The 12,419-nt window shown below is 43.4% G+C and overlaps 4 protein-coding genes across 4 annotated transcripts; 3 read left to right on the top strand and 1 right to left on the bottom strand.

Annotated features, from left to right (window-relative positions):
• Window positions 1–75: 75 nt before the first annotated feature.
• Window positions 76–659, top strand: LACBIDRAFT_308571 (uncharacterized protein; the record flags this gene model as incomplete). The annotated part of the gene is made up of 2 exons (XM_001876008.1): window positions 76–195; window positions 348–659. The coding sequence occupies 2 exons, from the start codon at window positions 76–78 to the stop codon at window positions 657–659; spliced, it is 432 nt and encodes a 143-aa protein (XP_001876043.1).
• Window positions 660–1,389: 730 nt separating this feature from the next.
• On the top strand, window positions 1,390–2,126 carry LACBIDRAFT_308570 (uncharacterized protein; the record flags this gene model as incomplete). The annotated part of the gene is made up of 3 exons (XM_001876007.1): window positions 1,390–1,465; window positions 1,526–1,685; window positions 1,745–2,126. The coding sequence occupies 3 exons, from the start codon at window positions 1,390–1,392 to the stop codon at window positions 2,124–2,126; spliced, it is 618 nt and encodes a 205-aa protein (XP_001876042.1).
• A 5,288-nt stretch (window positions 2,127–7,414) lies between these two features.
• Window positions 7,415–7,570, bottom strand: LACBIDRAFT_308569 (uncharacterized protein; the record flags this gene model as incomplete). Its single annotated transcript, XM_001875565.1, has 1 exon — window positions 7,415–7,570. The coding sequence occupies one exon, from the start codon at window positions 7,568–7,570 to the stop codon at window positions 7,415–7,417; it is 156 nt and encodes a 51-aa protein (XP_001875600.1).
• A 3,544-nt stretch (window positions 7,571–11,114) lies between these two features.
• Window positions 11,115–12,066, top strand: LACBIDRAFT_322543 (uncharacterized protein; the record flags this gene model as incomplete). Its single annotated transcript, XM_001876006.1, has 5 exons — window positions 11,115–11,147; window positions 11,255–11,321; window positions 11,424–11,696; window positions 11,746–11,908; window positions 12,054–12,066. The coding sequence occupies 5 exons, from the start codon at window positions 11,115–11,117 to the stop codon at window positions 12,064–12,066; spliced, it is 549 nt and encodes a 182-aa protein (XP_001876041.1).
• Window positions 12,067–12,419: the final 353 nt, after the last annotated feature.

Raw genomic sequence — 12,419 nt, 5'->3', positions numbered from 1 at the left:
AACGCTAGCCGCCATGACGTTTTGCTCACCTGAAAACTGGTTGTGATTCTGATACGAGACTTGATTCGAGCTCACATGTTGAGTGAACAAGGTCAAATCACGCCGATTCAGGATCTGGCCAACTCCGGACGTTGGCTTGCGATGATTCCAGGCCAGATGGCTCCATCCTTCTTGGTTCTCGTTGTTGTTCTCAAAGCAGTCACATTCCATATAGAATGCTCTTTCCGGGTCGCTGGTCACCCTCCTCTCCCATCCTAGTCATAGTGTTCATGTGGATGCTGTCAACGCCCTCAGATGCTTCTCTCCGCCTGCCCGAGACGATTTTGATCCTGATGGACAAATTGTAGCGGAACTTGTCATCGATACTGAGAGGGCACGGGTCCGGTCTTGCAGCTTTTGTTTCAGCGATTCCACAACGTCCACTATACGTCTTCTACGATGTTATCGTCAAGTTACCAGATATGGCCACTCAGCTACTGAAGCTTGTCGCAGAGTATAGCCTCAAGATCGGAGGTATTGAGGTAGAAATCGCATGGACATTCATTGCCTCCCTCATATCTTTGGGTCCCAATTTCGTCCCCCCTCACTTTTGCCGACTAACTCGTCCTTTGGCGGAGTGCCCTTCCGAAACCGCAGAACAAGGACTCCACCAACAATGACGGACGCTCTGTCGATTCTTAATTGATGGCTTACCGCGTCCTCGTAGCTATCCATCACAACGCCAAGATAGAACTTAATCTCAGGCACAGCAAGCGTGATATATATTTTCCGTCATGTGACCGCGTTTTGTTTCTCCTTCCGCTCTGTACTTACTAACAAAAGGTGCATCTTTAATATCAATATATGAATCCAACTAAGCGGTGACTTTACTTCAAGGGTATGATCATGACTATAAATGTGGCTTGCCCCTTAAAGTCTACAATTGCCTTCTGTATATATAACGTGTGGTGGCCTGATTCCTGGAGCCGCAGGTTCAATTCCCAGATAGTGTTGAAATTTCAAGTTGGTGACACCCCTCTATAATCTTTAACCCAATGAAAGGGGCCAGCCCATTGTTTGGAAAGCGTGACACTTAAATGGTATAAGTAATGATATTGAAAGATATTGAAGCGGCGACGCCAACCGGGTCATCGATCATCGCCGCTGGTCACTGGTCACCGGTCACCGGTCACCGGTCATCAATCAGCTATCCATCAATCAGTCACTTCACATGACGTCAGTTCTTCCTTTCATCTAGGGACTTACTCTTGACTTACGCGCTTCTCTTTCTTGACACGAGATGCTATCCTCTTTGTCCCTAAATGCTCTTTGTTTCTCTGCAATATATCTAGGGAGGTAGTGACTTAGCGAAATCTTTTGCTTTCCCTCAACCCACGGATCTGCCCCATCATGCATCCCGGTTTTTGTTCTGTATGCTGCGACGTTTTCGACCAGATCGACTGCGTTCCCTGTCGCATTAGCTGTGGTAAGCAATCTAGCGCCTACTTGATCTATTTTTCTTTAAAATGCTTCTTTCGTTTTCAAGGACATGTTGCGTGTCAAAGGTGCTGCGACACACTCGTGGAGAGTAGGCAATGCTGTCCTTTTCGCTGCGACATGGCCATCCTTCGACCACGCGACATCAGGCCCATGGCCATGTCGCTTGTGACCGACAGTGACTCGTTCAATGAGGGGATCGTCCGCTCGTGAGTCGTCTTGAAGTTCTTGTCATTGTTGAAATTTGAACTTCACGTTACTTCACCAGCAAAGTACTGGCTATCTTGTCCGATATTCGCGCGTTTCAACTCCAATACAACCAGAATAGTCTCTCCGTTCACTCCCTCCGTGCAAATGTTTCGGTTCAAAAAGATTCTATTCAAAAATATGCGCGGATTCTTCACAAGGTTATCCAGAAAAGAAAAGATGTCTTTCAAAGCCTCGCTCGTGCTCGTGCAGAATACGAAGGAGAGGTTTCCACTCAATGCCAGTTACGCGAGGAACTTACGCAGCTTCGGGGGATGGTATGGATAGCCTTTTCCTCCACTATTCATGCTCAAATATTTGGGGTAGCTGCGCGCAACAGCCACCACACCGCCCAAAACACCTCCCAGTACGCCACCTTGTGTTTGGATGTAAACAACTCCTGATATGCTTTTCAGCTGCTTCCAGCTCCACCGGCCACAAGCGTCATCGAATCGACGGTGAATGCAGTGAGGAACAAGATGCCTTTCGATGCAGAAAGGTGAGCCATTCACTTGCGATTTGCCAGCGACCCGGACTAGTTGACCTTATCATTTTTAGAAAGGGCCACCGGCGTCTGTGTATACGTAGTCGCGTTTTTTGAGGGCCATGACAGGCATTCGACACGATCGCCAAATCACGTAGACGGCGAGAGCATTTAATTATCTACATTCGTTCTTACTGTATATCAACTACGCATATCTTGTTAAACCTTAGCAGATGTTACCAGGAGCAAAACAATGCTCTTAGTAAGTATTTGATGTGGAGTTGCTCTTACATTGTCGCAAGAAAAATGAAAGACAATCCCGAAGAGCTTTTTGCGAAGATCAATAGCTCGAGCTCGACGGTAAGGTCATCTGCCGCCATTCACATCCCGGGAATCAGACCTATCGTGTTTCAGGGTTCAAAGTCCCGCACTCAAGCTCGATTATTTATATCGGAGAATAGGCGCGCGCGAACCGAACTCTCATTCTCGTTTGCTTATCGTAGTCGCTCTAATTACACGCATCGTCCCAATCTACATGTGCCACCATCCTGCAAAGTAAGCGGCACACATCCATCCACGTCACTCCGACTCGACGAAGGCAATGTGGACATCTTGGCGTTGTAATGCATAGCTAGCTTGAATTTCGCCACGTTCACCTTTCGGCGCTTTCTGACCGGTCGGGTAATACGTGACAGGGGCTAGACAGTTAACAACACCGCTTTGAATCTGACGATGTCCGCGATTTCCAGTCTGACAAAGCAAACAATCTTGGGTCGGTGTGTAGAAATCTTGGCGAGGAGAGCGGGAACTCCAGCGATTTGCTTGACCTTGCTCTGCTACAAACGATGGATCAATCAGTAATTGGAAACTTGCGTAGAAGTACTGATACCTCAACTGTTGGTTGATCGTCCAGATTTGTCCGTGAAGGTGTGAGTACTCAGTAGAAGAAAAGAAGGGCTACCATCTCATCGAATACTGTGCTGGGAGGATGAAGTCGTCTAGAAGTCGTGTAGTACGAGGTTGGATCGGAATGGCCAAGCTTTGATTGACTCACCTTCTAACCCACTGCACAAGTGAACGTACGTAGACGGCTCGCCGCTCGGCATACCCCCATTTCTGCTTCTTGAAGAGAGAGACGGGTTCTAATCAACTTACTTGAGCGCACCTTTTGACTTCTCAGCTGCTGCATCAGCGTCTTCAGCTCTCCAGCCTGCTTCTTCGTTACTATCGGCTCATCATGTCGCATGTGCAGAGTCGTCATGCTACAAGGTCGGTCAATCGGCTGGGCACCGACTTGATCTACGCGGTGCATGTCAGCAAAAACGGCGTACAGGGGGGGGATTGGGGGATAACGAACAATGTTGAAACATTCCTGTCATTCACTTTTGGCGGGCCCCCATTGCGATAGAGGGAAAGCCACAAGTGGCTACCACCTTTATCATAAAACCAAGGCACTTGCCTGTAGAGCTGTGTGTATAAGTCCACAAGTTTTATGAAAGGCCTTTCATAGGTGTGTCCTGTGTCTTTCTTTCTCATAAAGGCTATAAATGTAGGCAAAGACCACAGGATCCTTTCATAACATTTCTTAGGACCTTTCATAAAAGCTTTCATAATTATTATCATGCGCTTTCTATGAATATTTCATTGAAGCTGTTCAGTTCTTTCATTGTACTTTTCATAATTAAACCTGTGTGCTTTCAATAGGTATTTCATTCACTGGGTTAGGTGTATTCATTGCCTTTTTCATAATTAATGGTGTGCACTTTCATTGAATATTTCATTAGGAATTTTCGGCGCTTTCATTGCTTTTTTCATAATCAATCCAGTGTAATTTCAATAAATATTTCATTGACTATGTCAGGTGTATTCATTGCCTCTATCATATTTAATGGTGTGCGCTTTCATTGAATATTTCATTAGGAATATTGGATGCTTTCAATAAATATTTCATTCCCTAGGTCAGGTGTATTCATTGCCTCTTTCATTAGGAATTTCAACTATTTTCATTCCCCTTTCATTAATTAATGGTGTGTGCTTTCATTGAATATTTCATTAGGAATATTGGATGCTTTCATTGTACTTTTCATAATTAATGTTGTGTGATTTCAATAAATATTTCATTCCCTAGGTCAGGTGTATTCATTGCCTCTTTCATTAGGAATTTCAACCATTTTCATTCCCCTTTCATTAATTAATGGTGTGTGCTTTCATTGAATATTTCATTAGGAATATTGGATGCTTTCATTGTACTTTTCATAATTAATGTTGTGTGATTTCAATAAATATTTCATTCCCTAGGTCAGGTGTATTCATTGCCTCTTTCATTAGGAATTTCAACCATTTTCATTCCCCTTTCATTAATTAATGCTGTGCGCTTTCATTGTGCATTTCAATAAATATTTCATTGGCTAGGTTATATGTATCCATTGCTTCTTGTGCACTTTCATTGAATATTCCACAGCTTTCATTGAGTATCTCTCAATATTTCATTCCAATTTCATATCTACCCCCAGGGCTATCATTATGATTTTTCATTATATTCCATGATAGCAATAAAATAGCTATTATGGTCCGCATTGGGAGGGTGGTCACATGACCAATTTCCAAAAATGGGAAAAAAACAAAAGTTGTAGCTCTTCACCATAGCTTTCTGAATCAGTTGGAATTATGTTCTAAAGTGCTTCCATTGTGGAGATATGAGGTAAAATGTTTTCAAAAGTGCTGCGTTTTTTTTGTTTTTTGCATTTTTCTACATGAAAAGAACACTAAACAACATGATTTCAACAGATTTAGAAAGCTAAGAGAAGGGGCTACAACTATTGTATCATGGGAAATTTCACCCAAAAAGGAAGGTACATGCCCTAAAAGGGTAATTGACACTGACAGACTACAAAAGATTGCTCATATACTACAAAAGTCAGTTATAGCCTACAAAGTTTACTTATAGACAACAAAAAAGACTACAAAAGTCGGACATAGACCACAAAGGTCAGACAAAGACTACAAAAATTAGTAGTGTCTGCTTTTCTCATTACAAAAGTAATAGTGTCCGCTTTTTGAGATTACAATGGTTTGTAGTGTCTGTTTTTTCAGACTACAAAAGTTAGTAGTGTCTGTTTTTTTCAGACTACAATGGTTTGTAGTGTCCGCTTTTTTCATTACAAAAGTTAATAGTGTCCGCTTTTTGAGACTACAAAAGTTAGTAGTGTCTGTTTTTTCAGACTACAATGGTTTGTAGTGTCCGCTTTTTTCATTACAAAAGGTAATAGTGTCCGCTTTTTTCATTACAAATGTTAATAGTGTCCGCTTTTCTGACATATAGTTTGTAGTGTGGTTGACTATGTATGTATAGGTCATTGGGGATATGGTTGAAGGATTGGGATGAGTTGACATTCTGCCACTCATGAATAGTTGCTTTTGATGTCAGGTCCATGGCTGTTTTTCATACTTGCAATCTGTCCTGTCCTTTCACATGAGAAGCCATTATCCTATCTTTGATGTTGGTCAACCTTCCACTCAGATCAGTATCTGCTGTCCTATGTCTGACCACAGTCAATCTTCACATGATTTTTTGGAGGGATAAATTCTCTGTCCTACCAGAGCAACTTGTCATGTCTTCCAATACCAGGACCAGTTGTCATTGTCCAAGCCTTCACCACTGGGGTCAGCCTTGAGTAGATTGATTTAAAGGTATCAAAAGTGAAGTATATAGGTGGTTTGGTCCTCTCTGCTTCTCAATGTCTATCCAGGATTCATGTGAAACACACCCTTTGATTAGATAGGATAGTGACTTCTCATGTGAAAAGACAGGACAGATTGCAAGTATGAAAAACAGCCATGGACCTGACATCAAAAGCAACTATTCATGAGTGGCAGAATGTCAACTCATCCCAATCCTTCAACCATATCCCCAATGACCTATACATACATAGTCAACCACACTACAAACTATATGTCAGAAAAGCGGACACTATTAACATTTGTAATGAAAAAAGCGGACACTACAAACTATTGTAGTCTCAAAAAGCAGACACAATTAACATTTGTAATGAAAAAAGCGGACACTACAAACCATTGTAGTCTGAAAAAACAGACACTACTAACTTTTGTAGTCTCAAAAAGTGGACACTATTAACTTTTGTAATGAAAAAAGCGGACACTACAAACCATTGTAGTCTGAAAAAAACAGACACTACTAACTTTTGTAGTCTGAAAAAACAGACACTACAAACCATTGTAATCTCAAAAAGTGGACACTACTAATTTTTGTAGTCTTTGTCTGACCTTTGTGGTCTATGTCTGACTTTTGTAGTCTTTTTTGTAGTCTATAAGTAAACTTTGTAGGCTATAACTGACTTTTGTAGTATATGAGCAATCTTTTGTAGTCTGTCGGTGTCAATTACCCTTTTAGGGCATGTACCTTCCTTTTTGGGAGAAATTTCCCACGATACAATAGTTGTAGCCCCTTCTCTTAGCTTTCTAAATCTGTTGAAATCATGTTGTTTAGTGTTCTTTTCATGTAGAAAAATGCAAAAAACAAAAAAAAACACGGCACTTTTGAAAACATTTTACCTCATATCTCCACAATGGAAGCACTTTAGAACATAATTCCAACTGATTCAGAAAGCTATGGTGAAGAGCTACAACTTTTGTTTTTTTTCCCATTTTTGGAAATTGGTCATGTGACCACCCCCCAATGCGGACCATAATAGCTATTTTATTGCTATCATGGAATATAATGAAAAATCATAATGATAGCCCTGGGGGTAGATATGAAATTGGAATGAAATATTGAGAGATACTCAATGAAAAATCCCAATGAAAGCTGTGGAATATTCAATGAAAATGCACAAGAAGCAATGGATACATATAACCTAGCCAATAAAATATTTATTGAAATGCACAATGAAAGCGCACAGCATTAATTAATGAAAGGGGAATGAAAATCGTTGAAATTCCTAATGAAAGAGGCAATGAATACACCTGACCTAGGGAATGAAATATTTATTGAAATCACACAACATTAATTATGAAAAGTACAATGAAAGCATCCAATATTCCTAATGAAATATTCAATGAAAGCGCACACCATTAATTAATGAAAGGGGAATGAAAATAGTTGAAATTCCTAATGAAAGAGGCAATGAATACACCTGACCTAGGGAATGAAATATTTATTGAAAGCATCCAATATTCCTAATGAAATATTCAATGAAAGCGCACACCATTAAATATGATAGAGGCAATGAATACACCTGACATAGTCAATGAAATATTTATTGAAATTACACTGGATTGATTATGAAAAAAGCAATGAAAGCACCGAAAATTCCTAATGAAATATTCAATGAAAGTGCACACCATTAATTATGAAAAAGGCAATGAATACACCTAACCCAGTGAATGAAATACCTATTGAAAGTGCACAGGTTTAATTATGAAAAGTACAATGAAAGAACTGAACAGCTTCAATGAAATATTCATAGAAAGCACATGATAATAATTATGAAAGCTTTTATGAAAGATCCTAAGAAATGTTATGAAAGGATCCTGTGGTCTTTGCCTACATTTATAGCCTTTATGAGAAAGAAAGACACAGGACACACCTATGAAAGGCCTTTCATAAAACTTGTGGACTTATACACACAGCTCTACAGGCAAGTGCCTTGGTTTTATGATAAAGGTGGTAGCCACTTGTGTCTTTGCATAGATTTCTCATGCACCTCCTGGAACACAAGCGTGCACCCTTGATATCAAGAAGTTCCATCGGACCTGCCCCGTTCTCCCATCCCACAAACCTTGGCTAGTCGTCCAAGGCACTTCTGACGACTTCTTCATCAATCACGATCATCCGTTTGGAGCTGCTTGTGCCAGCAGTAATGCTGGTATGATTGCAAACACTGTTGTTGACATTTGGAGAGCTGAGGGGGTCTTCCCAGTGCCAAAATACGAAGACGACCTGAAGGCTTTCCGATTCCCTTCGCCATCCGGCCTCTTTGTTGATGGTGATTTTCACTATGACTATGACCGCGACGATATGCTTCGCCGCATCTCCTCTTTGGGAGTACCTTGGCATGATGAGAAGGGTGACGAATGCTTCTCTTTTGTCACGACTTTTATCGGATTTCTCTGGGATATCCCTCGGAAGCTCGTTAGCTTGCCGGAAGGAAAGAGAAACAAATTCCATCAACGCGTCCTTCAATTCCTGACTGACTTTGACAGCCGACCTTGCCATTTACGGGATGTTGGGGAGATCCACGGATCTCTTTGTCACATCGCTTTTGTTTATCTTGATGGTCGCTCCCACTTGCCTTCGCTTTCTAACTTTGCGTCTACCTTCCATGGTGACGAATTCCTCACAAAGTATCCCCCACACTCCCTGATTACTGACTTGAATTGGTGGTTGGTCAAACTTACTTTGCGGGGGGTATCTCGGTCCCTTCACCCTCTTGGTCCTTTATCAGATCTTGGGTTGTATGTTGATGCCTCTACGTTGTGGGGTATTGGCATTATCATTGGTGATGAATGGGCTGCCTTCCAGCTTTCGTCTTCTTGGAAGATTGAAGGCCGCGACATCTGCTGGCTCGAGACTGTTGCCATCGAGCTTCTTGCCCTTTTTTTGGAGTCCAGAGGTCTTCGGGACCTTCACCTGCTTGTCCATTTTGACAACCAAGGCACCATCGGTGCTCTTGATAAGGGCCGCAGTGGCAACATCTATCTGAATCTTGCAGTTTGTCGCACACATCTCATTCTAATGGCTACCTCCCTTGTTTTTAAAACTGTTTATATTGAATCTGAAGCTAATCCAGCTGATCCTATCTCGCGCGGGGAACCAGGACCTGTTGGGAAGCAAATCTTCCCGTTTTTCATGCTCCCTGATGAGCTGTCCTCTTGTTTTGTTCATGCCTAGGTTAGCCTTCCTTCCTGACACCATGTACTTCCTCCTTATTCTCACATCATTTATTTAGTCTCCAACACCCTTTTAAACCGGTGACGCGTGTTGTCGAGACGACTGTGGGGGTTCACATCCTGTTCCTCCGCACCCCACATGTCGTCATATTCTCTTCACTCCTTTCCAGCCTCGTATCACACCTTCCACACCTGCTTCGACATCACCTTCCACAACTACACTGGAATCGCTATCTACAACTATGACATCGCCTCCCATAACTACTCTGCAATCACCATCTACAACAACTGATTATTTTACTCTCCCTCACGACGTCTCACCTCTATCGTCCCGACTCATCAAACCCAGGAAACCTCACACCAGGCGACAAATCTCTCAAAATTCTTTACGCCCTCATGTCGCTGCTGCGGATCGCTTGTTTGCCTGGGATACACCCCACGCCGTTTGTCACCGACAGCACCTTATCGCTTCTCTTCATCCACACTTGGTCAATAGTGCTATGATGTCCATCCGTGGGGCATATGCACCTAACACCAAATCCACGTATGCTGCCAGCGCTCTGCGCTTCACCCAATTCTGCGATACATGGGGTATTGATGAGGAAGCGTGAATGCCTGCTTCTTATCCCCTACTCTGTGCCTTCATCGGCGAATATAAGGGTAGACAAGCTGGGAATACTATACGCTCCTGGTTGTCTGGTATCCGTGCATGGCATGTCGTCAATCATGCCCCTTGGTTTGGAGACGACGAATGGGTTCACCTGGCCCAGGTGTCTGCAAACAAAGAAGGGACAAAACATCAACGTCCTCTCCGTGCCCCTGTCTCCATTGAGCACCTCTTGGCTCTTCGCCGTGCTCTTAACCTTTCTACTCCTTTCCATGCAGCAGTCTGGGCCCTCGCTCTGTGCACATTCTTTGGCTGCCGACGGCTAGGCAAACTAGCTGTTACCACTGCTGCTGCATTTGATGAGAAATATCACATCCTTCGCTCCGTTATGTGCGCTACCTTTCCTTTTTATATATATTCTCTTATATTCCTTTAGGATCACTTTCCGCACGCTGCGAGATGGTTCCTCCTCTGCAAGCTTCCATATTCCTTGGATGAAAACTACGAAGGAACTCGGCGCCTCCATAATCCTTACTGCACGGAACGACATCCTTTGCCCTGTCGCTGCACTGAAGAATCATCTTGAAGTTAACTCATCCACTGATCACTCTGCCCCCCTTTTCACTTATACGACTGCTTCTGATCAGTCGAAGATCCTTCTCAAACATGAATTTCTCAATTTCTGTAACCAGATCTGGTCGTCTGCCATGCTCGCCCATATCTTGGGCCATAGTTTTCGCATTGGCGGCGCTGTCGAACTTCTCCTTGCTGGCATATCACCTGAAATTGTAGCCGCAACAGGCAGTTGGACTTCTCTCGCCTTCTTACTTTACTGGCGTCGTATGGAAGAGATTCTTCCTATGAGTACATCAAAAGCATACAACAAGTCCCACCTTGACTCGTTGGCCGCAATCTTCGAACAGTTTCGTATTAACAATAAAATCCCTTCGGCGCTCATTGTCGCCTCTAACGGGAACCTCGTTCTGTAATCTACCTGTATTTATATCGCTTCACAAAAAATTATCTTAAAACTCCTCTCATGTACTTGCATTTTAATTCACGAAATTTCTCTCCCAGAGTGCCGCGTGATTGGGTAGTTCCTCTGTGCTGAACCAACTTGCTTGTTGTGAGCTTCCACTCTGGTTGGTATAGCTAGTTGTTTTGCACACAATCAAGCTTTCAGACACTCAGGTCTTGCCCATCTTTTGGATCTTACCATTATTATTTAAGATCCAATTTGAGCCAGCTGGGCAAGTCCTAGGCACACACAGGTTATCCGTGTCTACGGATTTCTTGCATTTAAATATCTGTTGTATTTAAATACTTCCCTCCTTCCTACATCTCACAAAACGCTAGAGTTATCTCATCCACTTTTCAGTTTAAAATTTGCAGATGTTTGTCCCAGCTCATGTGATCCGTTCTTCAGTGAGTCTCCTTTCACACATGTTTCAGTCTCCTTTGCTGTCAGTTCATCAGGGTGGACTGTGATCGACGGTTGTGACTTCATAATGATACCAATTCATTCGCAACAGGGATGTGGAGGGCGAAGGGATAGGTATGGATTCGGAGTTGTAGAGGGGTCAAATTTGACGACAAAAGGTGCGATCATCTGCCTTTTGGCCAAGACGTCTCCCATGAGGCTCAATGAGTGTATCTCTTAGATACTCAACTCACCTGAGCCTGCTGCAAAATTCTTGTCAGCAACGAAATCCACGAAAAGGCTGCAGTCTCAGCTGGCAAGGCTCCATCTTGACCCACAATGGCTGCTTGTCTGGCATGAAGCTGTTCAACAATTTGGTCTCTCCCACATCGTGCAGCCTTGTGCATCCATGTTCCTCCATGCCACCCCATCGCCTACCAACTACGGCATATACCCCTATCACCCTTGCCATTGGCATTCTCTTCGCATCCTCTTCGCCCCTAACCCCACCCTCAAACGTTCAATGCCCATCCCCGCCAAATCTCTCCAACAAAGTTGACAGCTCATGCAGCTGCCCACACCTGTTATGCTGAACACGTGCAGCTACAAAGCTCTCAGTCGACCACAGCACGGTTAATGGAAGACACATGTATCTCAATGGAGTTCACTCCACTGCCAACGCCAACCTGCCCAGCCAGTTCGACGCCCAAGCCATGGATGCTTGCAGCGTCAACGTCGTTTACAATGGCATGACGACCTACAAGATGTAAGTCCTCGTAAACAAATCAAGATAGAAAGGAACTGACCTGTGCCGGACGTCGAGCACGTCAAACTCTTGCTCCAACATGTCCGACCATTCCACCATACCCTGCACCCTTCCTAGCTCAATGACGATGTATTGTCGTCCGCAGAACGAATCCCTAAGCTCGTCGTCAAGATTTCCAACAGTTCCACCCCTCCTGGCCCCAAGCCAACATATCGTCTTCCGCAAATCGATCCCATGCCACCCTCCAGCCCTTCCACCATGTCATGGGTCTTCGAGACGACGTATTGTCATCTGCTACACACGCTGTCAACGTTTGGATGATGTTGGATGATGTTGTAGTGGTGAAAGCTTGAGAAAGATGAATGAAAAGGTATGTTGAGTCTTTCCAGAGGCTGTAAACACAATTACTTTCCTTGGCTTAGATAGCTGATACCTATGTCAGCTGCTCCAACACCATCTGTATTGCCGTCTTTGTTGCTCTTGTCAGACATGTTGTCCTCGTCATCGCCGC

Source organism: Laccaria bicolor, genomic scaffold (assembly GCF_000143565.1).
Source record: "Laccaria bicolor S238N-H82 LACBIscaffold_3 genomic scaffold, whole genome shotgun sequence".
In the NCBI taxonomy this organism is placed as follows: domain Eukaryota; kingdom Fungi; phylum Basidiomycota; class Agaricomycetes; order Agaricales; family Hydnangiaceae; genus Laccaria; species Laccaria bicolor.
The sequence above is the reverse complement of the archived record's forward strand: the minus strand, read 5'-3'. Positions and strand labels throughout refer to the sequence as shown.